This window comes from Erpetoichthys calabaricus, chromosome 4 (assembly GCF_900747795.2).
Source record: "Erpetoichthys calabaricus chromosome 4, fErpCal1.3, whole genome shotgun sequence".
In the NCBI taxonomy this organism is placed as follows: Eukaryota; Metazoa; Chordata; class Cladistia; order Polypteriformes; family Polypteridae; genus Erpetoichthys; species Erpetoichthys calabaricus.
Window position 1 is genome coordinate 87,738,547 of NC_041397.2, and position 27,500 is coordinate 87,766,046.

At 36.6% G+C, this 27,500-nt stretch overlaps 1 protein-coding gene across 1 annotated transcript in view; it reads right to left on the minus strand.

Moving 5' to 3' along the window:
- The window catches only part of pibf1 (progesterone immunomodulatory binding factor 1), a 199,708-nt gene that overhangs the window by 72,269 nt on the left and 99,939 nt on the right, over positions 1 to 27,500 (minus strand). The window contains exons 11-13 of the mRNA XM_028799614.2: positions 11,944 to 12,109; positions 11,424 to 11,574; positions 5,498 to 5,588 (exon numbers count right to left, since the gene is read on the minus strand). Coding sequence (XP_028655447.1) covers positions 5,498 to 5,588; positions 11,424 to 11,574; positions 11,944 to 12,109 — 408 coding nt within the window. The remainder of the gene's footprint in view (positions 1 to 5,497; positions 5,589 to 11,423; positions 11,575 to 11,943; positions 12,110 to 27,500) is intronic.

The window sequence follows — 27,500 nt, forward strand, 5'->3', positions numbered from 1 at the left end:
TTTGTATAGTACGTTGTCAGTTGTCCCCTCTGGTTGTAATATGACGAAGCTGTGTGCTGAGCTTACTGTTGAGCATGCAACGTACACTTGGCCATGTGAAAAGCAGTCCTGCCTCAAATCAATGCCAACCTTTTGTGGGGTCTGTCCCTGAGACTTATTAATTGTCATTGCTAAGCAGAGCCTTAGTGGAAATTGGAGGTGTTTGAATTGAAATGGGAGATCAGAGGGTATAACGGGGATGCGAGGAATAAAAACTCTCTCCCGTGAGCCACCGCCAGTAAAAATAGTTGCCTGAATGAGGTTCTTTTGGAGATACGTGACCTGAAGTCTAGTGCCGTCACAAAGTTTCAGTGGCTGTACGGAAATCCACAATCGGTGTCATATTGTTGTCGTACCTTATCAATTGTGTAATGTGTTTTTTGAACAGGTTTGATTCATGGAAGTGATCACTGGTGCTGCGTTCAGTGACTTCACGTGAGCCGATCTCTTGTGTGATGTTGCGATGTCCAGGGGTTTATTTAATGTTAGATAAGACCCGGCAGTTAAAAGTTTCTCGCTACAGCAATTTTAACTCTGTCACAAAGTGATCCAAACTGTCGTTTATACGTGGTGTCTTCTCATTAAACTTGTATCTCGCGAATATGGCATTGCAAACGGCAGCGGGTCAGTTCACGTGCTTACTTTGGAGGCGTGATGACGTGATATATTTTGATATATATCAAAATACCCGCGTTTGGCAGCGGCGAAGTACTGCTTTAAAATTTTTATTAAGAAGAAAAGTAAACCTTTTTAAACTGAGGGAAAATGAATCAATAATTATTTCTTAAGGATCTCTTTGTATACCATGTTGTCAGTTCGCCCTTCCGGTTCTAATATGACCAAGATGTGTGCTGAGCTTACTCTTGAGCATGAAATCTAACGTGGTTTGTGCCCTTCAGAATGAAAACAGTTTGCATTCACCTTTTTAATAAAAGGCGAGCTTTTAAGCCTGAGAAATCACCCCGTAAATGCACACGTTTAATTGCACATGTGTTAATATCTATGCTTACACAGTATTAAAAGACACTCAACAACGGAGACTTATTAATTGTCATTGCTAAGCAGAGCCTTAGTGTAAATTGGAGGCGTTTGAATTGAAATTGGAGATCAGAGGGTATAACGGGGATGCGAAGAATAAAAACTCTCTCCCCTGAGCCACCACCAGTAAAAATAGTTGCCTGAATGAGGTTCTTTTGCAGACACGTCACCTGAAGTCTCGTGCCGTCACAAAGTTTCAGCTTCCTGTACGGAAATCCACAATCGGTTTCATATTGTGAATTTCCCATTGGGATTAATAAAGTATCTATCTATCTATCTATCTATCTATCTATCTATCTATCTATCTATCTATCTATCTATCTATCTATCTATCTATCTATCTATCTATTGTTTTCGTACCTTATCAATTGTGAAATGTGTTTTTTGAATAGGTTTGATTCATTGAAGTGATCACTCCTGCTGCGTTCAGTCACTTCACGTCAGCCGCTGTCTTGTGTGATGTTGCGATGTCCACGGGTTTATTTAATGTTAGCTAAGATTCGGCAGTTAAAAGTTTCTGGCCACAGCAATTTTAACTCTGTCCCAAAGTGATCGGAACTGTCGTTTATACCTCGTGTCTTGTCATTAAACTTGTATCTCGCGAATATGGCATTGCAAACGGCAGCGGGTCAGTTCACGTGCTTACATGGGAGGCGTGATGACGCGATATATTTTGATATATATCAAAATACCCGCGCTTTGCAGCGGCGAAGTACCGCTTTAAAATTTTTATTAAGAAGAAAAGTAAACCTTTTTAAACTGAGGGAAAATGAATCAATAATTATTTCTTAAGGATCTCTTTGTATACCATATTGTCAGTTCACCCTTCCGGTTGTAATATGACCACGCTGTGTGCTGAGCTTACTCTTGAGCATGAAATCTAACGTGGTTTGTGCCCTTCAGAATGAAAACAGCATTTACCTTTTTAATAAAAGGCGAGCTTTTAAGCCTGAGAAATCACCCTGTAAATGCAGACGTTTAATTGCACATGTGTTAATATGTATGGTTACACAGTATTAAAAGACACTCAACAACGTCATTTACCTTTGTTCCCGCGTTTGATAAAAGGCGAGCTTTTAAGCCTGAGACATCACCCTGTAAATGCGCACGTTTAATTGCACATCTGTTAATATGTATGCTTACACAGTATTAAAAGACACTCAACAATTAACGTCATTTACCTTCGTTCCTGCGTTTGACTCGTGCTGTAAATCTCTTCCTTGTTTTCACTTCACGTGATCACGTAGGAGGCGTAATACGTGATGACGTGATACGTGACTCCGCCTCCTCCATTAGAGTATATGGACAAAAAACAGGTTCCAGTTATGACCATTACGCGTAGAATTTCGAAATGAAACCTGCCTAACTTTTGTAAGTAAGCTGTAAGGAATGAGCCTGCCAAATTTCAGCCTTTTACCTACACGGGAAGTTGGAGAATTAGTGATGAGTGAATCAGTCAGTCAGTCAGTCAGTCAGTGAGGGCTTTGCCTTTTATTAGTATAGATAAGTGTCGGTCATTCTAAAACTGTTCACATGTGAGATGCCCGTGCACTGTGTCATCCCCGGGAGCCTGGGATTCCTGGGAATGAAATGCGGGATTCCCAAATTCCTGGGAATGGATTCCCTACACAGGGCTTTCAAAGCATACACAAATCTATTTCTGAACTAACCCCATAATGAGTATAAAAGTGTCAACAACTAAAGCCTATGTATGTGTGTGTTTTGGCTATTTTTTTTTTTTTTTAATAATAAGCACAATTCCTGCAATTGCGCACTGAAACCTTCGTGCCTCAAGCACAAAGCACTTCCAGACATGACTTTGGCTGATTTTCTTTGACATGTGTTGATGTGATACTGTATCATTACTCTCACAACAATGAGTTATTTTTGCAAATAAGTAACCAGCCGAAGAAGTAGCTAACCTCAGTCTAGTGTTTTTGCTTATGTTTTTCTCACTTATTGTGCCTTCCAGAGTAATTTGCCTACTTCCAATCATACATAAAGTGCTGTGCAAATGTACACTTGTTAGTACTAATGCAGTAAAAAACCTAGTACCTTTATGTTTTTTGCACTTTTGGTATTTAATTGGTACCGATTCTTGTGAAATCCCTAGTAGAAACAAATTTTTTTTTACCAAGTTAGAAAAAAACACTGGTGAAAAAATAAGGAAAAATGTACAAAAATATAATGAGACTATTTAGAAAGACTGATCAAAACAGAAGTACCCTGTATAATGAATGCTTTATACTGGGAAAAGTAAAATTCTGTCAATTAAAAGACTTGAAGGAACAATAATAAACAAGGCAGAAACTGTGGAAGTACTTGAAAATTTCTAACAATAGTCATACCAGTCAAAAAAATAAAAGCACTAAAAACAATCCCACACTAAATCCAACCAAATGAAGCAAGGTGAAGGTGCAAAGCGCAAACAGTACTTTTATTTCAAACAAACAAATCCAAAATCAAATCAGTGTTCAAAATAAAGTGCAGGACCCGCATCGTCACAACATGAAAATTTTGTAGGAAATAGATAGATACAGATAGATAGATAGTGGAAGAAATGAGACAAAGCTTGAGAAAAGGAAATTTATCCTAAAGTACTAATGGAAGAGGCAGATAACACATAGCTTTCAAACAAGATTTTGTGGAGCGATGAGGCCACATTTAAGTAAATCACTCGATTAATCACCACAATTGCAGCTACTGGTTTATTGAGAATCCTCTTGTTACAGAGGTACACGATCTGAACTTAGCAGGGGTAAAACTGCGGTGTGGATTGTCAACATTGAGATTAATTGGACCATTTATTGACAACACTATAACTGGTTTCATTCATTTGAACTTGCTGCAGGAACCCATAATGCCACACATCTAAGTGGAGTTTGGGAAAGAGGTGTTTTATTTCCAGAAAGATGAGCAGCTTCCCACTACCGTTGTGATGTGAGAGAATATCTTGATAAAAATCTGCCTAAAAGATGGACTGGGCAATGAGGTACCAATGAAATATTTTTATGGAGCAAGTCAAAGTTAAGGTTTACCGCACAAAACCAACAACAATCCATGAATTAAAAGTAGCCATTGAAAAGAATGTGCCCAAATACCAAATGGAATGATTCCTGATGTTTACAAATTCATTGATCTGCATTATCAGCAGTGCCTGGACCACAATGGCGAACAGTTTGAACACTTGTGATGACTCAAAATGATTCTACACTTGTCTTTTTTAAATTTAATTATAAAATATAAAGGTATCTTAATAAACTTATTTAAAATCATTCAGACTATGTGTACATTTTGTGACACTTTGTGTATATACATACATTGTAAATTTTCAGATTATATACAGTACATATATAATATGTATATAATATATACTGTATACACACATACAGAAAGAGAGAATAGGAGGATGTATAGCTAAGGTCACTTAAAAGTTGTCAAAAATTAAGATGGGTCTAGGCTAACCAGGGAACAGCAATACTTTTACATTGTCAACAGTAAATCATTAGTTAGAGTTTTAATAAAGTGTTTCTATATTATTTGTTAGACTGACAAGTTCAGATGGGACCATCTAAAGATACATATTTCTATGACAAACAGAATGACATTTATGTTTATAAATATATATCCATGATATAAATAATAAAGGAAAAAACAAGCATATAAAACCTAGTGGTTTCCATTTGTTTATTTCATGAAATATTAATCTTGATTCTGTTTTTTCTTGTCATATAATTTAAACCAAGCAAGTATATATTCTAACATCATATTGCTTTTGGTATGATATTCTGCACAATGGAATGCACCCTTACTATCCACAAAACATTCTGGTACAGCATCTGCTAATCTTTGGAATTGAAACCACTTTCTGTTACGGTATACAAGATTAAAAAACTTAGCATTATATTATTACAAATTAAGTAGCAAAATATTTCTCATTAAAGACAGTATGTGAAGGTGTGACCCAAGCACACAAATAAAAAAAAAATATTAATGTTAAATACTGCCTGACTATCCTGAATTAAATGTTCATTTTTATGTTAGATATGTAAGTAATTTATTGTAGCTTTTTTATAATACATTAATTAGGCTAAAGAAAAATAGGTCTATAAAAAAGGAGTAATGTGTAATATTCAGCTACATCTGTATTATCTGAACAGATGAAAAATGGAAGTACAAATATTACAAAAGTCTGAGGGCTGTTAGTTGTAATTTTGCACAAGTGAAAGATAAATATAGGCACACTGTCTAATGGGGAGTAAAAACAAAAATAAAATAGCATTTTAACGAGGTCGTAATAAAAATCCAGTTAACAAATTCAAAGTAAAAGAAGATAAATCAAGGTAATCTAACTGTACATGTGTATTAAAGTTAATAAAACTATGTAAGCAATAATCTGCAAAAAACAAACAGGTCCCACCTTTGTTTAAGCCTTCGTTTTGCTGTAGTTGGAACATTTGCACCATAACCATAAGAAAAAAGAACTCTCTCTGCTTCTTCATCGTTTTCCACTGGAAGAAGCAAAATGGGAAAAATTGTAATTTTCTACAAAAACATATATTTTCCTAAATTTACAAAGGGATATAATGTCATTTGCTTACACACAAGCACAAAATATGAAATTTTTGGAGAAAGTATATATGAACTTCTCCTGGATTTGTATGATCAATGTGAACTGGACAAATACATACATTACAGTAGACAGTGATCAGTGCAAACAATTAGAACTGTCTAATATATAAAGCTGAATGTGTGTTTGTTTGTTTGTCCACTATGCAAATCAACACCACTGAACCTAACTCCGTCAGATTTTGCAGAGTTGCAAATTGTGCTGGGAAACTTTATAGGTCTGTTTACAATTTTTTTTCTCCTGGAGTTTTTGATTGCAATGACTCTTTATTAGGGATGTGCCCTAAGCCATTTCTGAGACATGGTACAGGTATACAAAGTTACTCCCACTCCCCAAGGTGGGTTTAGTTAGAGAAATTTTGGATTGGGGTCAAAATTTATCCCCCTGGAAAATGTATTTAACAACCACACCTGCACTTTATCCCACCCTGATCAGCACCTGTTACCCTGCTAAAAGGACATGTTTAGGACATTGTGCTTTTCACCTATGGGGAAAATGTACATTACTTTTTGTATACAGTGAGTTCATCGAGTATTTAGAACTCTTCATTTTCTGATGCACTTTATTGTGTTGTAGATTTAAATTTGCCACTTTTGCCCATTAATTTACACTCAATAACCATAATCACAAAGTAAAAACATGTTTTAAGAAAAAAGCTGAAATCTCCTATTCATATTAGTATTTAGATGCTTTGCAAAATGAAATGTACACCACCACAATAAAGTGTGCAGAAAGTCAAGGGGTCTGAAAACTTTGGAATCCTGTCTGTATTTTTTATATAGATCTATCTATTGTGTTCTTTTTAATAACATTCCAGACAATTGATTTAAGTAATCCTAATGTTTTACCAATGGCCCTAATGTTAATATTCTTGTTTGACTTTAACTGGAACAGTTCTTGACCTCATGTTGAAAAACGCTGCACTAATAAAGCAATGAAAGACATCTCAGTAATGCTAAACATCTGCAATGCCAATTGTCCCAAAAGTATGGTCCCGTGACATAGGAGGAACATGAATAAAAAGTGTTGTAATTTCTACATAGTGTGACCAAAATGTATGCAAATCCCCTTAAAGACTGCAATGTACGCTATAATCACATCTGAACTGTTTGATTAGTAATTTAAACTGTGGAACACAGGGGTAGATAAAACATTATGAAGAGTACTGTAGGTGCTCACCACACCCCAGTATTTAATATGTTAAAACAGATAAAAAAAAAAAAAAATGACTTCAACATTAGCAATAGCGAGCGGAAACAAAGCATTGGCATCTCACAATGCATAGCTTTATACAAGCACCAGAAAACCAATCAAATCCTCAAGTAAGTTCAACTGGAGTAAAGTCGACATCCAACAAGGAGAAGTAACCAACAGTGTAAAGTCATAGGCAATCACCCAGAGGGTGTTGAAAGCTGAAAGCCAACAGCATCCCTGTGATTCAGCTGAAGACAGAAGCACTGAAGAAAGAGAGAAGATGAATTTGACATTGAACGTAAGTTGCATCTGTTCTCTGCCATTCGAGGGCATGTTTATATGTAGTATGTTCTGCAGCATGTACAGTTCAGGTTTTCCAGCCAACAATACAGACAATTTTACCTGCAAAAAGTGCTTAGTTAATTTAGAGTTGGTGAGGAAAATATGCAAATTGGAGGACCTCATTAAGAATTTGATAGCGACTAGGCACACCAAAATTGGATTGACTCAGTTTGTTTAGACAATTTAGCTACTTCTGATTCAGCTTCAGTCTTTCCAGGTCCCACTGTAGTCAGTGCATGGCCAAAATATGCAGCACCAATTCAGCCACAGGGCAACTGGGTAACAGTGAGACGGAAATCTAAGCCGCCAAACTTTAGTCCCTCAGCACCCAGGTCACCAATTCAGACCCAGAGCTGATTCTCAGCACTCTGCAGAGCAACTGTGGATCCTGAGAACAATAAAGTGCTCATAATTGGCAATTTCTTTAGAATTCCAAACTATATTAAACCAGCAGTTAATGTTAAATGTCTCCGACAATAAAGTCTACATTACTGCTGCATAATGGCACTAACAATATATTTTTTATAGCAATCTGAGGTATTAAAGGGGAACTTCATCTTTCTATGCATCTTTCTGGCCCCTTACCAAAATTATATTGAGGGAATGTGATTTATAGCAGATTGTGTCCCCTTCCTTGCTAGCAAGAAACCTGGTGTGCAAACAAAAGCATAGTCTTTGTGAACAATTGGGATGATTTTTGGGAAAGGCCTGAATTTTACAAGAGAGATGGTCTTCATCATAACTGGAGGGGATCTTTTGTTTTAACTCAAAATATGAAAGCAAAACTGCCTGGGTGACTGAATAGCGCACCATCCAGACCATACTCTTCTAATCTTAAATCACAGGTTGTTTATCCCACCGGTTACTATCCCGTGGCTGTTACCCATAAACCCTGTTGTGGGGCATCCTATAAATTTAATCATTATGCAAACCTTAAATTACTTGATAAGCAAAAAATAAAGTGAATAATTAGACCAAGAGATAAAACCAGACCCTCCACCAGAGGCACCTGCAACAGTAAATTAGTTTAAATTAAAACTAAAAATATATCACCAGTTCAGAAAGAACTATGCAGTTTTAAATGCTGCTGATTAAATATTCGCTCGCTTGGAAATAAAGCTGCGTAAATGATACTATATTAAGTATAAAATCTGATTTGTGTCTTCACACTTAAACCTGGCTTAGTAAATCTGACACTGTTCCCTAGTTGAGGCATAACCAGATGGATACACATTCCTTCATAAATCTAGAGATACAGGTTGAGGAGGAGGCCTTGGAACAATTCATTGTGACAAAATGCAAATCGCTTTTAAAAATTTAGGCTACTTCAAATCCTTTGATTATTAAATATTAAAATAGATTCCAGCATAATTGTAGTGCTAGTCTACAGACCAAAAGGGCCACAGTCATTGTTCATGACTGAATTTGGCAACATTTTATCTGATTTCACTATAATTTATGATTGCGTAGAGCTAATCATGAATTTTAATGTACACATTGATGAGGAAACTGACATTTTTATCAAATGTTTTAGTAATCTGTTTAATTCAGCAGGATTTTGCAGATTGTCAAAGGTCTAACCAATAATCATGAGGCATTAGATTTAATAATTCGCACAGCTGAAATTCAAAATGGAGCATAGATGAAGAATAACAAAGCTGTAGGTATTTCAAACTGCATGGGCAAATTGTGTTAAAAATATATAAAAAAAAACTCTCTTTAAAGCTTGCTCAGACTACTGTTCTAAAATAATAGAGAACAATAATAATCCTTGTGTACTGTTCAGAACATTGGTCAATTTAACAAATACAAAAATAGTACTGAAGTACAAAATACCAAGAGACATTAGCAGTACAGACTTTATGAACACCTTTAATGAGAAAATTAAAAACATAAGATCCCAGATCTCAGCATCACAATGTAAACAGCATAGTAGCTTGGCAAACCAGGCTCACCTTACATACAGCACATCAAAAATTTAAATCCTGTAACAGAACAGGAAGTCTTAACTTTAATTTCTAAAATGAAACCTACTACTTGATCCCTAGATCCAGTACCAACAAAACTAGTGCAATGGATTTTCTTGCAGCACTTTTTCTTATCAATAGCTTATTACTGCATGGCACAGTGCCTTATGCACTAAAAGTATCAGTATTCAAACAATTACTTAAAAAGTCAGACTCAGACCCACATATACTTAATAATTACCGACCAATATTGAATTTACCCTTTCTCGCTAAAATACTTGAAAAAGTAGTCACCAATCAAGTTCAGTCACATTTTACATATTACAATTTATTTGAGAAATTCCAGTCTGGCTTCCTCACTGGTCATAGTACAAACACAGCAATAACACATGTAAATGGGATTCTGATATGCTCTGATGAAGGAAATTTCACTTTAATTATGTTGTTAGACTTAAGTGTAGCGATTGACACCATTGACCATTCTATTTTACTACACAGGCTAGAAAATGACACTGGGCTTACAGGCAATATCCTTGCCTGGTTTAGTTCTTATTTATCAAATTGATTCTAGTATGTACAGAAATGTGCGGACAGTACTCCATCATTAGACACAGAAGTGAGATATGGTGTCCCACAAGACTCAGTACTGGGACCTTTACTGTTTTCACTTTACATGATTCCACTGGGATTTATCATTAGAAAACGAAATATAAATTTTCACTCATATGCATATGACACCCAATTCTATTGAATCAGCCCGCAATCTAGGCATTATCTGAGACTCTAGCATTTCATTTAAAGCGGACATTACAAAATTGCCCAAATTATGATTCTTTCATCTTAAAAATGTTGGGAAATTAAGGCGTTTTCTAAATATGCAAAATACTGGGAAATTAATCCATGAATTTATTTCTAGTAGGATTGATGACTGCAATGCGCTGCTCACTGGATGTTCAAATTGTTCTTTATACAGTTTTCAGTTAATCCAAAATGCTGCTGCAAGAATTATTACAAGAACCAGAAAATATGAACACATACCCCAGTTCCTAAATCCTTACAGTGACTCCCAGTTGAGTTTATCCTCCTTTTAACATATAATGCCTTAAATGGCTAAGGTCCAGTTACTTATCTGAACTTATAATTACTTAGAAACCAAAATGCACTTTAAGATCTCAAGATGCCAGTCTGCTTATGATTCCAAGGATTAATTAAATAACAGTAGGAATGGAGCTTTTAGTTGTCAGGGCCCCAAAGAGGTGGAATCGTCTGCCTGCTACTATAAGAGATGCCCCTTAAGTTTTACCTTTTAAATCCCAGTTGAAGACTCGATGCTTCAGTTTAGCATACCCAGATGGGTGCTGCTGATTAACTATGCATACTGTATCTCTGTTGTTAGTCATTATCACTAAAACATAAGTAATATGATATTTATAATTTTTTACTAACCGTCACCTATTCTGTTTCTCTTCTAGGTACTCAAATGTGGCACTTGGTGCCAATGCTCTACTGCCAAGTTGTCTACCTGCCTATGGAAAAGTCATCTCTAATAAAGGAGCACCACTACTTATGAGTGTCTATTGTGTTTTGACATCCGGTGATATTTTATGATTAACAGTTACAGAAAAATGCTTTACTCCTTGATTATTTTTGATTTCTTAACATGGAACATTCTTCCTCCATCAATCATGTTTTATAGTTATTTACATGAAAACTCTATCCAAAGCTAGTCATTGTGAAGTTAGATGTGGACTAATACCCTATGGGAAAAAGATGCAATAAAATGATTTTATCTTAATTTTACTGTCATTAACATAGTGCAAAATGCATAAGGCATGTGTTTTGAAACTGACAGGCTTTGATGTTTTGAAGTAGAAACATCTGCTATATTGTAAAGCTTTTGCTTCATTTAAGACTAGTGCCCTATTACCAATTGTAAACTGTTCAGGGATTTTTTTAAATACAATTACTAAATAGTGATTCACTTTTACAGAGTAAAAAATGGGCATAGGGCAGCACCTCATAATTGTGCAAAAAAAGCTTCAAAAATACTCTGCTGAGACCTTTAAATGAAGCATGTACTGTTCTGAAATAAACATGTACATATCTTAGATATATTTTATTAAGCTCTCTATAATCTTATAGTTTTTTTTAGCAAACTTTATTAAAAAAAAAGGAAAAAAAGAGAGAAAAAACACTGATGAATTAACACTTACTTTCCGCTGCTTGCATTGTCACATCGTCGAGTTCTTGTTCTAATTTTTCATAAGTTTCTAGTCGAACTTGATAGTCAGAATTTTTAGCCTGTAGTTCAGTAATGCGCTTTTCTGTTGATGTTTGAAGGCTATAAAATTCTTTTGTCAAGACCTGTTTAAAATATAAGGAAGAGTGTGAAATTGACCTTTAATATTTGTATTAAAACACATCATCTTTAACAACAAAACTGTATTAATTGTGTAAATAGATAAATTTAGGGATACTAGTGCTCTTCTCAAAAAAAAAAAAAAAAAAAAATAAGTATATAGTCAATTTTGTAAGCAGACTTTGGACTTAATACTATTGATTGTGTAAATAAATTTTTCAATACTTGCTTTAAATTTTATTATTATTTATGCATAACAATAATTTCTGGAATTTAAAACACTTTAATATGATTGGAGTCCCAATCATAATAAACTGAATAAACAATTTGCTAATGACTGTACCAAATTGTATATGAAGAAAGTAATAACTTGCCTCCAACTTTTTCTGATGTTTCTCACACTCAATCTGGCACTGGCTAAGATTTTTGGCTGTTTCCTCTTGCATCATCTGAGCTCGCTCTGCTTCAAAGGATTTCAGCTTAACCTGGTTAAGCAACTCTGCAACTTTGTTATCTGTTCCAAGCTGAAGTTGCCTAAACCTGAAATAAGATACACAATATGAATGACATAATTGATAGATAATTTATGTGTAAGCTAAAATACAGGGGTGCTAGAAAGTTTGTGGAGCCTATAGAATTGACTCTATTACTGTATAAATATGACCTAAAAAGTGATCAGATTTTTATGTGAAGGCCTAAATCTAGATAAAGAAAATCTGATTAAACAAAGGCAACAAAAACATTATACTTTTTCATGTATTTATTGAGGTAAATTATCTAATTATACATGATTTGTGTGTACAATACTTTGCAAATTTTTGCTTTCAGTAACTGGTGTGAGTCCCTTGTACAGCAATAAATTCGACAACAACAGTAACTGTTGATCAGCTTTGTAAATAGGCTTGGAGGAAGTCTGGCCCATTGCTCATTTCAGAACTGCTTCAGATCAGTGATGTTGGTGGTCTTTCTTGTAACTGTTTGCTCTTCTGCTAAGTCTTCCACAAAATTTCAACAGGATTAAGGTCAATGCTTTAATTTTCCCATTCCAAAACATCTGATTTAACCATTCATTGGTAGAATGCCCTAGGTGTTTAGAGTTGTTGTCTTGCTGCACTATACACTTTCTTTTGAGCTTCACCTGACAGATGGATATCCTGACATGTTCCTGTAGAACTTGCTGGTACAATTCAAAACTCATAGCTCCATCAATGATGACAACATATTCTGGCCAAGAGGCAGTAAAACAGGCCTAAAACATGATATTACCACCTTATCACAGATGTGAAAAGATTCATATTATGAAATGCAGTGTTTGCTTTATTACAAAAATCTCTTCTCATTCATACTAAAACGTTCTATTTTGAACTCATCCATCCAAAGAGAATTTAACCAATAGCATGCTGTCTTATCTATATGCCTGTTATCAAATTTTATGAGGGTAGCATTGTTCTTCTTGGACAGTAGTGGTTTTCCAAGTCATGCACACCATTGCTATTTAGTTTCTCCTAAAGGTGGACTCATCAACAAAGACATTAGCCAATGCAAGAGAGTTCTTCAGCTTCTTAGACGTTAGTTAACTTGGAGTTCTTTGTGACCACCTGGAACTTAATATGTCTTTGTTAATGGATTGGTCCCTTCAAGGGGTTTTTAAATGAAAATGCATTAGTGTGGATGGGGCCTCAGTCTAATAAACCATATTTACTGTTTGATAAAGCTGGTGAGGAAATAGAGTCCTGCTAAATAAATCATATAAGCTCACAGGATCTTCCTTGGTATCAACGATGCAGTGTGATGTAATGAAGTGGGTGATTTTCCACAGGATGCACTGAACACTTTGATGAGTGATCAATGTTTGTGTGCTACAGAAAGCCTGAACTTTGTTGCCAAAAAGTTAATTCCCTTCCTCATAGCAATGTACTCCTGTGAGAGCAGGCTTTCTAAGGTGTATAATGATGTATACACACAAAGCAAGAACAGAAAGAAAACTGAAGGAACATAAACATAGGTATAATAGGTATAATTTTGCTAAGGTATATCCTTTACTGCTTCAATAACTTATTATCATCTGTGGGGAAAATATTGAACAAGATAAAGGTCAGAGGAGGTCTACCACCAATTAGTTAAAAAAAAACAATTGGAAATAACATAGTTAACAAGCACCAGCTTCCATCAGGCACAGATGTTCCAAACCTCATAAATTCACTTTGCTTCGGCATGAAATATAGGACTACCTAACTATTATGTGTACAGTATCTAAAAAAAGTGCTGAAACTTCATACATTTTAAACTCTGTTTTGATTCAAGAATTTGATTTGCAGATTTACATTCATTACCACTTAAAAATAGGTGTATCCAGAGATGAAATTTCTTGTTTAAAACACTGTCAATTAAATGGGCATCTTTAAATTGTTAATTTATTATCTCTTTTGCTTCCTTGTCTAACTATAGTTTTGCACCTGTTTTACACTACGCTTGGATATTTTAAAAATGAATGAAAAATAGTAAAATGAAAAGAAAAACACATACATTTAAAATGAAAAATTACCAGGAAGCTTTACTTTTAATGTTATTAGAGCCTCAACTCTTGACATCAAGCCTCAGAATTTCTGCTCCAAACTCAGAAAATGCCCCAAAAGAGGTCTTAATCTTAAAATCTAACCTAAAGCAAATAAAAACTATGCTGCCTGGAAGAGTTTGGATCTCCAGCTGTGATGTCACAGTGGATGTACCCCTGACACTCTATATAAAAAGGGACAGGGCAAATAACTATACACTAATATAAAAATAAACTTAATGCATACATACTATATAATTAATAAATAAAGCAATATACAAAACATACAAAATGACAAAAAACAATTAGTGACATACTGTAATATACAAAAGAAAATATTTAAAGAACAAAAATATAACAGAAAGTTAAGATCTACACTTAAGCCAGGATTGACAGACTGACTCAAACATGACAGTTGTCAAATATGTAAATATGACAACTTTAACATAAAAAAAAGCATACTGACAGTTGTTTTTGTCAAAACCATATAATCTTGCCAATAAAAATATATAGATTATGCATATCTCAAACAGTTGGATCATGCAGGATTCAGAATGTTATTTAGGCTACATTCACATTACTGTGTTTTCATAAAAAAAAAAAAAAAAAACACTATTTTTAAACAAAAACTATCTTTGTCCACACAAGTGTTTCAATATCATTTATGAAAGTATCCACAACCACACCAAAACAACCAAAAACGTTTATGACATAAAGGTCTGCCTACATTGGATATGCTTGCATTAGTGGAAAAATCTTTGAAGGGATGGCAACATGGCCAGCCATGGGATTTTGCACAAAACTGTAGCGACTGGTAAATTATTTTCCTTTTGTATATGCATGCAGCATTTAGACTGTACAAAATGCAATTTAGAAGTAAACAGGTAATCAACACAACAAGCACCATGGAAAGCAACACCAGGTTGGAATATGGTTTTCTTATATAAAAAGTGACCATTCAGGGAATGAGACCTTATAAATAGCAGCATCCAATCAGGGACGCACATAATAAGCATGAACAAAGCAGAACACGATAAAAGTCTGTACTTTCAAAATTCTGTTTCAACCATCAACATTAATATGTTGAGCAGGTGTTTTCAGAAGTACTGTATACTGCTCTAGGAGAAGCCTTCAAAAGATTCCATTTGTGTAGGTTAAAAATGCTAGGGTAGTGTGGACAAAAGGCGAAAACAGAAAGTAATGTCTGCGTTTTTAAACAAAAACACAGAAATGTGGATGTACAGCAAGTCTTAAATTAAAAAGTTGTCTGATGAAAAACAAGCAAGCAATTTAATATCAAGACAGATATTAATGAATTTTGATCGGTTTTCCCCTATTATAGCCATAAAAAAAAAACAACTTTGTGCAACTTACAATGCAGAGTGGTCGGACACAGCATCTTTTTGCTCTCCAGTCTGGTGCTTTGTTTGTTTGTTTTCATTGTCGAGTTGTATCACACAAACCTTTTATATTGCTGCCAGGATTTAATTGATATTGGATTACAGTATAAATTAAACATTATAAACCACTTTCAGCAGATTCAAAAACATACCGGAAAATATATAGAGAACAACAGGGACATTGTGGATTATTATTGGATCCAGTAAACAACAGAATTGTCAGTGGGAGCAGAAACAGAAGTGGGTATTCCGATAGGGTCTATGGGCTAGGCTAAGAAAACAAACCCACAAACCTCCATTACACAGCATATTTCTCATCAATGTGAGATCAATTACTTATAAAATGGACGAGTTGCAGCTACAGATTTCTGCAAATACTAGGGGGCTCCGCCCCCTGCTCGCTTCGCTCGCCAACCCCTGGCGTTGGGGCATGACAAAGAGTGAGATGTATGAATTAGATATAGAATAGTGTGCAGGTGTGGATGATGCATATAGAAAGCCAAAAATACAGTGTTTGGCACAGAGTAATGGTTTATTTTAATATTTCTTTGTACACAACATTAGTAGTAAAGATGGTGTCCTGTCCTTGAATGAGTCTTCTTTGGCATGGAGCATTTATAACTTTAACGTCAGATGAACGTCGAACACGTGAGAAGGCAACATAAAGTTGTCCATGTCCAAAAACGGGCTCAAAGAGGTAGATGCCAACCTTGTTCATGGTTTGTCCTTGTGATTTGTTGATGGTCATGGCAAATGCAGGTTTAATGGGGAACTGTCGGCGTTTCAATGTAAAAGGTAATTCTAGGTCAGAACTCGTAAGGTCAATTCTAGGAATGAGAACAGTATTGTTAGCATGTGATCCTGTAAGAACTGTTGCTTGAATAACATTGTGTGTCATGGTGTTGACGACTAAACGTGTGCCATTGTATAAACCCTGTTTAGTGTTAAGGTTTCTTAATAGCATGATTATTGTTCCGTTTTTAAGGCTAAGATTGTGTTGTGGTAATCCGGCTGGGTTAATAGTGTTCAAATATTCTATGGGGAAATTAAGATGGTCATTGTCGTCATCAGAGGGAACTTTGTCAGAGCTTAGAAAGAGCCGTGCCTCTCCAGGAAGTAATGAAATGACCTGGTTATTAATGTGATCAACATTAATATTTTTTGGACATAATATACTTCGTTGTGTTAAAAGGGGCATTTGGTCTAATGAGACCGCTGTCCCAAATATCTCCGTAAGTAAGTCGTCGCAGATGAAGGGTTGAGGAATTGTAATAATATCTGGGTGAAGTCCATCTGTATTGGTGAGTGAACAATGTTCTATTTGTAATAACCAATTGTTATATTCAGGATCTGGAAATCGCATGTTTTGTACCAAGTGTATCTTTAGAAAGCAATGCCAATTGTTCGCGTAACATTTTTTGTTCCTCGGTTTTATAAGCGCGCCGAGGTGAATTTTTTTGTTTGATGCGGGTTCGTGTTTGTGGTCCCGTTCCTCGAGCCGTCTAGTTTTGTATCCGTGATCGTGAATTGATGACTTGTTTGATCTTTATCGTTAGGAATATGGATAAGTAATAAGTAGGATCGAACTCCCTGTTAATCTGCGGACTGTTCGTTTCTTCGTATTATCACCAATCAGGTCTCACGCCTGTATATGTATTGTAGTTCGGTCTCGTGTTGTTTATATGACGTCGTCGCGTATTTTAAGGTGGACTGAATAATAGCTGAGCGCATGGCATGTGGAGCAATAGGTAAGCACTGTCTAAAATCTACTCGTAATAAAAATACCTTTACTCCAAAGGGAATATTATTATTCATCAACGCAATGCCAATTGTCCGCGTATTTTAAGGTGGACTGAACAATATCAGCGCATTGTAAGTGGAGTAATAGTTAAGCACTGTCTAAAATCTCCTCCTAATAAAAGTAATTTTCCCGCAAAGGGAATATTATTATTCATCAACGTTTGTAGAAGTTTATCAATGGTGTTGAGTAAGTGACTGGATGCCATTGTACATTCATCTATAATTAATAGTGTGGCAAGACGGATGTCACGTGCATTGTTACTGTGCATTATCATAGTGGATACCGATGTTTCTGTGATTGGGACCGGTATTTGGAATAAAGAGTGACGTGTTTTTGGAGCCGAGACATTTTTTCTTCCGCGGTTTCAGAATCGCTTTGTGGGTGCCGACGTGATTTGTGCATATTTGCGTTCTTGATTTGTTTCAGGGTGCACTGTTCCAATGCGATGTAATATTTGTCCACATACGCGAAAGCAGTATGGGTCATTGCCTTTTGGTGACCTGATATTTACTCCGGTAGATGAAAAATCAAATGAACTATTGTAGGATGTAATGCAGATGCGCCGCCGTGTATTTTCTTGTTTCATGCGGGTTCGTGTGTTTGGTCCCGTTATCCGAGCCGAATCGTTTTGTACCCGTGAGCGTGTATTCATGACTTGTTTGTTCCTCAGCATGCGAAATATGGATAAGTAATAAGGAGGATCGCACTCACTGTTAATATGGAGCCTTTTCTGCAGTTGAACGGTTAATAGTGCTTTATTGTAAGGAGATCCACCTATGCTGCCTAGTGTGAAGGTGTTGAGATGACGTATGTTTAATATGGACGGTTCCTTTAGAAATGGGGCTTTGGGTGTCACTTCTTATTGATGTTAGTGTGTTTGTGGATCTGATTCGTTGTTGTTTTGAACGTTTCGTGTGCCATGTCTCGTCTCTAATGGGCCTGGTGTGGCGGTCACGGCTTCTTTTTTTTGTTGCGTTAGGAGCTTGTTAAATCCTCCTGTTTGTGTGGGTCCCGTTTCGTGTGCAATGGGATTCGTGCGGCGCTGTGTGGTTTTCCGGAGTCTGTGGAGGGGGGGGATTGGTGGTGCGCGTGCGTCTTCTTTCATTTTTGTGTGCCAGGGGCTTGTTGAATCTTCCTCTTTGTGTGTGTCCCGTCCGTTGCTTGCAGGGTGGGTGGGGTTGTGTTTGGGTTCTTTTTTTTTGTGTGCCATGGGCTTGTTGAATCGTCCTCTTTGTGTGTGTCCCGTCTGGTGCCTTTTGGGGGGAGGGGGTGGCTTTCAGGTGGGCGCGATCGGCTTCTTTTTTTTTGTGTGCTAGTTTCGTGTGCAATGGGTTTCGTGCGGTGCTGTGCGTCGCCTGCGTTTGACTCCTTTTTTCTGTGGTCGCGGCCGCCTCTCGCGGAGCCGCATTTCTTGGGGCGCCTGCGCAGTACGTCTTTTTGCGGCTACGGCCCATGGCCGGATGTCCCTGCGTCCATCCGGTTTAGCATTCTCGGTTAGTAATATCTTGGGGCGCCTGCGCAGTACGTCTTTTTGCGGCTACGGCCCATGGCCGGATGTCCCTGCGTCCATCCGGTTTAGCATTCTCGGTTAGTAATATGGATTTTCGTCCGGAATTGTTGTGTGATGATCATAACTGAGACTTGTCTTCACCCGCAAATCCCTGATACAATAATACAACTAGCAGACTATACAATCCACTAGCTGAACAGAAACAAAAATTCGCCTCTCAGACAGCCTTGGTATCACAATCCCTCCTAACCCATTAACAGCTGTGTTCGGTGTTCTTCCAGATGGACTTGAATTGGAGAAGGACAAGCAAACGGTGATTGCATTCACTACACTTTTGGCACGCAGACTTATTTTGTTAAATTGGAAGAATCCTAATTCTCCTCTTATAAGTCAGTGGGAAACCGATGTTTTATATTATTTGAAATTGGAAAAAATCTAATTTTCAGTTAGAAGATCTGTACAACATTTTTTCAAAACATGGCAGGATTTAATCAATATTATTTTAGAATAAGAGAAATAACTATTATCGCATTTAACTCCCTTCTCCATCTCTTATTTACATAGATATTTACTTCTCCCTTTCTTTTGTTTAATGTTGCCTTATTAAAAAGCCTAAAGCAATTTTCCTTTAGCTAAGCTCTCCTTCTCAGGGGTGGGGTTTGATTAGTCTTCAAATTTGTTGGGTTATAAATTGATCTGTTTGTATGGAATGATTACAATGAAAATTAATAAAATAAAAATATTAAAAAAAAAAAAAGAAACAAAAATTCGGGTAAGAACAGAGGGGTGGTTAATGCATGTATGTGCACAATTACTTGTACATTACCAGCAGAGTTATTGGAATTGTTCCCCTAACTTAGAAGTTATGTCAATCATTTGCAGACCATTCTGTTTACGAATAGAGATAACTGTGGTAATTGTGACTGCTGTTTACATTCCACCTGATGCAAATATTAGTATGGCTCTTAACATCCTTTATACTAAAATAAACAAACAGCAGCAGGCTTACCCCAGTGAAGTACATATCATTGCTGGTGACTTTAATAAGTATGTTTAAAGACTTGGGGGGCAGCACGGTGTTTTAGGGGTAATACAATAGATCATGTGTGTATTCAAATACATTACTTAGGTCAGTAGGATCACCTTTCATTACTTCTCATTCCAGCACGCAAGCCCTTCAGGAGGAGGACAAAACCAGTTACGAACACCATAAATACTTGGCCTGAGAGTGCTCTCGATTAGCTGGAAGACTATTTTGCACAAACAGATTGGGATATGTTTGAACAACAAGACTTAGGGGAAATGTCACTGTCCCAAAGAGGATCCAGGAGTTTCCAAATCAGAAACCCTGGATGACAAAAGAAGTACAGACACTCCTCAAAAACATAACACCCCCTACAGGTCGAGTGACAGGGTGTTATGCAGTACAGCCAGAACTGACCTGTGAAGAGGTACAGTATCAAACATGCCAAAGAGGCATATAAGAGGAAAATAAAAGACCACCTCACAGAGGGCACCCCTCAGCAGGTGTGGCAAGGAATTTAACAAATTACAAACTACAAGGGAAACAACTCCAGGTCTGTCAGCTCCAATGTCTCATTGGTTTGAGGTAAAGAGGCTCAACATGACCAGAACCCCACACTCACTCTGCAAGAACATGAGGTGAAGCATATGCTCAAAACAGGGGAAACCAAGGAAGGCCACTATCCCTGACAGAATATCTGGGAAGATACTCAAAGAATGTGCTGGTCAGTTTGGCTGGGTCTTCACAAAGATTTTTAATCTTTCTCTGGCATCAGGCACTAATCCACCCTGCCTAAAATCATCAATCATTATTCCTGTCCCTAAAAAAATAGCCAAAGAGGTTAAATGATTACAGATCATTGGCACTCACACCAGTAACAATGAAGTGCTGCGAGAGATTGGTCTTATAGCATATTAAATCCTGCCTCCCATCTACTTTCCACAAGCATCAATTTGTTTATAGATCAAACAGGTCCATAGAACCTGAACCATGTAGACCAAAGGGGGAGCACTGATCTTTGTAGAATACAGTTCAGCAAATAACACAATAATCCCTGACATATAGGTAAGCAAGCTGACAGACCTAGGTCCCCCCTCCACTATCTGCACCTGTATAAAGGACTTTCTGACAAACTGCCCACAACGGGTTAAACATGTCCCTCATCTCTCTTTTTCCCTTTTGCTCAGCACAGGATTTATAAAGGGACTATGTGTTAAGCCTACTACTTTACTCATATGAGTGCACCCTAATGCATCCAACAAATACTATAATTTAATTTATAGAAGACACCACTTTTAATAGGGTTCATACTGTATTAGAAGGAGATGAGTCAGTCAACACAGATGGGGTCCAGAGACTGACAAAATGTTATTCGAGGTCCAGAGACTGACAAAATGTTATTCAGTGTATAACACTGAACAACACAAAAACCAAGGAACTCATTCTGGACATCAGTTCCTTTTTACATCAACGTAGACCATGTAAAGAAAGGGTGTAGACCTTCATATTCTTGGGAGTTTAAATAATTTTTTAGTCAGTGCTGGGAAATAAACTCATACATGCTACCATTACTCTCGTGCAGCTACTCCACTGTGGAATTGTATTATTTTATTGTATTACTACTGGTTCCACTGTTATTTTACTTCTTTTTAACTATATTTTCACATATATTACTGTTTTCATTTTTTTTCCCTCAGCTTGCTTATATTATGTGTTGTTTTTGCTGTTTGTACCCAGTTGGAGTGGCACTTGCAATTTCGTTGTAATTATTTTACAATGACAATAAAGGTTTTCTAATTCTAATTCATTCAACATAAATTCTGTAAAAAAAAAAAAACTTTAGATTTCACATCTCTGAGAGAGCCACATTTCTTCTACTGACTTTCCTTTACTGAAATATCATGACAAAGATGTGTTAAATCAGTAACAAATACAGAAGCATTTTTGTAAGTGGTGATATTAAAAGGAATTTCACCTTATTGTGAACCTGTTTGCCAATTCGATATTTCACTTTTGACAACCTTTTACTGAATGGAAACTTCAAAACATAAAGCATACATGCACTCTCACATTTATTTTTCTGTTCAAGTAAATCAAAGTTAAACATTCATCCTGTCTTATCATATAAATGATTTGTCCAAATATTTTACAAAAAAAACATATATTAGGAACTAAAAAGAAATTATATTTTAATTAAAAAAAAAACTTTCTGCCCACCATCATTACATGCAAGTAGTGTTTAAAGAACATTGTACTGTTCAGAATTCAGAACTAAAAGAAAAACTAATCATAAAAACCAATGAGCAAGTGTCACTTTGTGTTTGTTTATTAATATTTAGGTTAACAATTAGCCAATGTACTTACTATATTGTTAAAGCCAGTAATATTTAAACCGCACAGACTAACAGTAATAGATTTCATTCTTTTCCATTGAAATTAGGTTGAGGAGTTTACAAACCTATTTATTTTTTCCATGTATTCATCCAAAAATAGATATGGTTCAAGTAATTTTTAAACCCTTCTGTATTTCAACAGCAGCACAGCATCTGTCATTGTTGGCTCAGAAAGAAGCCCCTATGTGATCTTGAACAATTTTATTCCTCTGCATAAAAACTCAGAGAATGTTTAACAACTGCACTACAGATCTGCTGGAATCTAAGGCATTCACTTACAGCAGTGCAGCACCATAACTTGAGCAAATATGGCATGCAAATGTGACAATTTTATCACAAAAAAAATTAGTAACAGTAATCTGTACTGCTATTTTAATTTCTTAATTCTGTTAAAAAAGCCTAGCCATCCTATAATAAAGTGGCATAGTGAAGAAAAGTGACGCCAATGAATATAATTTAATCTTAATAAATCAACAAAGCATTACATAATCCACAAAGGAACTCAAGAATTTTCTCTATTTCAGGGATGAAAATAAATACAAGAGGTATCAGTCCTTTGGCATCATTGTGTAGTTGGAACAGTATGTCTACAGCAAAGCAAGTGTTTCTAAATACCATCATTATTCAACTTGTACTTTGTATGTAGGGAATTCAGCACTTAAGTTATTAGTATCTTTGTCATTTTTCTCTTAGTGAAAAGAATATTTTACCTTCAACCAGGTAGTCCAAGGTAAAATATACTTTTCAGAAAGACAGAAATGACAAACACACACGCTAATTAAAAATCTTAAATTCTATAAAAATAAATAAATAAATTTAAGTTTTTACCGGGAAACTTAATTATCAGAAAGAGAGAGCAAAATTTTAGAGAAATCACAAGAAGCTATATATTTAAAAAATAAAATTAAAAATACCTTAACACTAGAAATACCAGAGCCTACGAAAAAACTCGTAGATCCGGCCCACCTTAAATCGCTTCTTAAAACCGTTCTCACCTCTCCGCCAGCGTCTTTTGTCATCTAAATGTACTGATAAAGACAAGCTGCCAGCAGCCGGCTATTCCATCCCCCCAACGACTTAGAACGTAAATGAACTTTTCCCAGCTCATGCCTTGATTGATTATCTGGGAGTGAAGTGGAGTTTTAGAGTGGAAATAATAGATTGTTATTTGGAACACACGCATTTCATATGTGTTGCCTTTCTACAGTAATCTGTGTAAACATATTGTTAAAACAGAAACTTTTTTATATTCTAGTAGCAAATGACAAAATGTAGGCATAAACTATATAATGTATGAAGCCTGAAGTCCAAATATCAAAGAAACACTTTTACAAAAAGTACAAAAAAAAGCCACCGCCAAAAAAAGCCGCCTTAGTGTGTGACATTGACACTCATTAGCTATCACTGTTTCCGTGGTGCAACAGTATCAGTCACTGACTGGGAATCGGAAGGTCATGAGTTCGATCCTGCACAACTCCCTTTTGAGAAGTGTTCTTATTTTCACTATTTTAGAAAAAAAAAGATACATCTGATTTCAGTCTGTAACAGCCGGTGTAATTTATGATATTTGTAAAGGTTAGCTTTGTTTATTTTTTTTTTTTAATTCACTTTTCATTGTCTCAGTCGCGTTCAGGATCCTTCCCTACCACCCCCCCCCCCCCCCCCCCCCCCCAATCTGACACTGCTGTTTTCACATAGACACGCTATAGCTCTTCAGTGTATCACGATACATACGACCGTGTGTTTTTTTTTCCCCCAATATTGCCAGTCCCCACGTGTTGCTGTATGCTGTTTCTTTTGTACTCCAGGACATGCAGAGGAAAGCATAGTAAAGAGCAGTAACTTCAGAGCTATATGCAATCATCAGACACTCCCCATCTGACACTGCTGTTTTCACATAAAGACACACTATAGTTCTGCAGTGTACTTGTGACTGCATTGTCGTACCGATGCTTGCGAACTGAAGTGTCTGCATGCACTTTTCGTGGCATTACACGTGTATTTTTCGAGCATGCCCGTGTCGCTCAAACACAGGAACATGTTGATGTAAAAGTATAACAAAACAAGTGCTTATTTTATTCAAGACTATAACCGAAGCAAAAAGAAAACAAGTTACAGTAGGCGGTTGATATGACAGTTTGCGTGGTGGAATGCTAAGAACCGCTGATTTCCATTCCGTGCTATGTAACTGTTAACATTTGAATCTGATGATTGCATATAGCACTGTCTTATTCAGTGTGCGCAAGAACATGCAGGTGGCCAGTTGCTGCGTGCTACAACGCATATTTTAAAAAAAAGAAAGAGACAAATATATGTGACGTTTTGAAGAAATCATTTTATGATGCGAATAGTACCAATCAGAAAACATCGTCGAAGTAATGCAATATTATTTGAAAACGAACAGCGTCAGATCGGGTGTGAAGTTATACTGGCGCTGTTTGAGTCAGATCAGAAGCTGAAAAAGCTCCTGTTCTGACTCTAAGTAAAAAAGCATGAATTAATCAACAGAAATAACCGCGATTGACATTTTAAACTTAACGATTTACAGTACATACCGATTTATAAATTTAATGCCCGTTTAAGGAAAAAAAAAACACTTTCTCCAAAGCTGGGAATCGAACTCCGGTCTCTGTAGGGCAGCTGTGCCCCAGGTCAGCAAACCGTAGCATTAAGCCACGGAAGCTATTGAATCATCCTTGAACCTTTTGTGAAAGTGTTTATTTGATGTTTGGACTTCAGGCTTCACAGATTCTATAGTTTATGCCTACATTTTGCAACATTTGTTACTAAAATATGAAAAAGTTTCTGTTTTAGCAATGTGTTTACACAGATTACTGTAGAAACGGAACACGCACGAAATGCATGTATTCCAAATAGCGATCTATTATTTCCATTCTAAAACTCCAGCAGTTCAGTCACTCCCAGATAATCAAACAAGGCATGAGCTAGGAAAACTTAGTGAACGTTCTGCGACGGTGGGGGATGGAATAGCCGGCTGCTCGCTGCTTGTCTTAATTGGCACATTTAGAAGACAAAAGAGAGGTGAGAACGGTTTTAAGGTGGGCCGGATCTACGAGTTTTTTCGTAGACTCTGGTAATTCTAGTGTTAAAGGAATACTTCATTCAAAAAAATTATGTTATAATTACATTATTGATGATCTATACTAATAAAAGGCAAAGCCCTCACTGACTCACTGACTGACTCACTCATCACTAATTCTCCAACTTCCCGTGTAGGTGGAAGGCTGAAATTTGGCAGGCTCATTCCTTACAGCTTACTTACAAAAGTTAGGCAGGTTTCATTTCGAAATTCTATGCGTAATGGTCATAACTGGAACCTCTTTTTTGTCCATATACTGTAATAGAGTGCAGCTCAATGGCCGTGGGAGGCGGAGTTGCGTATCGCGTCATCACGCCTCCCACGTAATCACGTGAACTGACTGTGAACGCAGTACGTACAAAACAAGGAAGAGCCCCAAAGAGCGCTGAAGAAAACATTCATTACACAATTGAGAAGACAGCGAAACAATAAGAAGCGAACGAGTGACGCTTACAAGCATATTCATAAGTGCAGCTACTGCGGAAACAAAGCACGGTGTAAACCGTAAGTTTAAATTAAGTTTATAGAAACGCTCCCGCTGCCGTTTGCAATACCATATTCGCGACATACAAGTTTAATGAGAAGACACGAGGTATAAACGAGACTTTGGATCACTTTGTAACGGAGTTAAAATTGCTGTAGCGAGAAACCTTTAAGTGCCGGGTCTTAGATAACATTAAATAGTTCATAGACCTACAAAAGGTTGCCATTGATTTGAGGCAAGATTGCTTTTCTCCTGTACAAATATATGCTGCATTCTCAACAGTAAGCTTGCACGGCTTGGTCATATTACAACCGGAGTGCTGAACTAACAACGTGGTATACAAACAGAACTATAACAATCGTGATAAACAAACAATAAAACAGCGGAGAACCCGTGGATTAAATAAAAAGGCTGCTTCCTTGGCAAAGCAAGGAAAAAGGATGACCTTATATGGCGTTCGTTTATAAAACAGCGGAGAAGCTGTGTAAAGTCTGCTTCACAAAAAAACAGCAGAGCGCCTTATATGAGCAGGCAGTCAGCTAAAGAAGGGAATCAATAAATAACTAGAATCATAATAAACGAACAAAAAATAGCGGAGAATCCGCGGACTACATAAAGGAAATGGGTACCTGAACAGAAAAGTGAGTATCAAATAGCTACACAATAACTATAATAATCGTAATAAACAAACAATAAAACAATACAGAACCGCTAAGCAAGGAGAAAGGACGGCCTTATATGGCATTCGTTTATAAAACAGCGGAGAGGCTGTGTAAAGGCAGCTTCACAAAAAAACAGATCCTTAACAAATTATTATTGGTATATTTTCCATCAATTTAAAAAGGTTTTCTTTTCTTCTTAATAAAAATTTAAAAGCAGTACTTCGCCGCTGCCAAGCGCGGGGATTTGGCTATTATATATATGTGAATGTATGTATGTATATATGTAACTATGATCTGCTTCTCACAACTGAGGGCACCGTGGCGGATGTTAGCTGACTTGCTGGCCAACCACAAGCGTTACCTGGTAGGTAACCACACATACAATCAGATTGTGATTCAGACTACGAATGCCGTGAATGTAATTAGCCCGATCTACATGCTGTCAAATAAACGAACCACACGCCGTGGCGCAATGTTAGGGGCTTCGCCTTCTAGCGCTGACGTCCGAGGTTCGATTCCCGTAAGGGAGTGCAGTGAGTGTGTACGCCTGATGAGCCCAGAATTAGGGCTAAACACGTGTCGCGTAGCCTTTGCATTATTTGACAGTAAACTATTTCAACCATTCTATGATCTGCTTCTCACAACTGAGGGCACCGTGGCGGATGTTAGCTGACTTGCTGGCCAACCACAAGCATTACCTGGTAGGTAACCACCCATACAATCAGATTGTGATTCAGACTACGAATGCCGTGAATATATATATATATATGTAAATATGTATATATATGTGTATATATATATATGTAGATATGTGTATATATATATGTAGATGTAGATATGTGTATATATATATGTAGATGTAGATATGTAAATGTATATATATATATATATATATATATATATATACAGTAATCCCTCCTCCATCGCGGGGGTTGCGTTCCAGAGCCACCCGCGAAATAGGAAAATCCGCGAAGTAGAAACCATATGTTTATATGGTTATTTT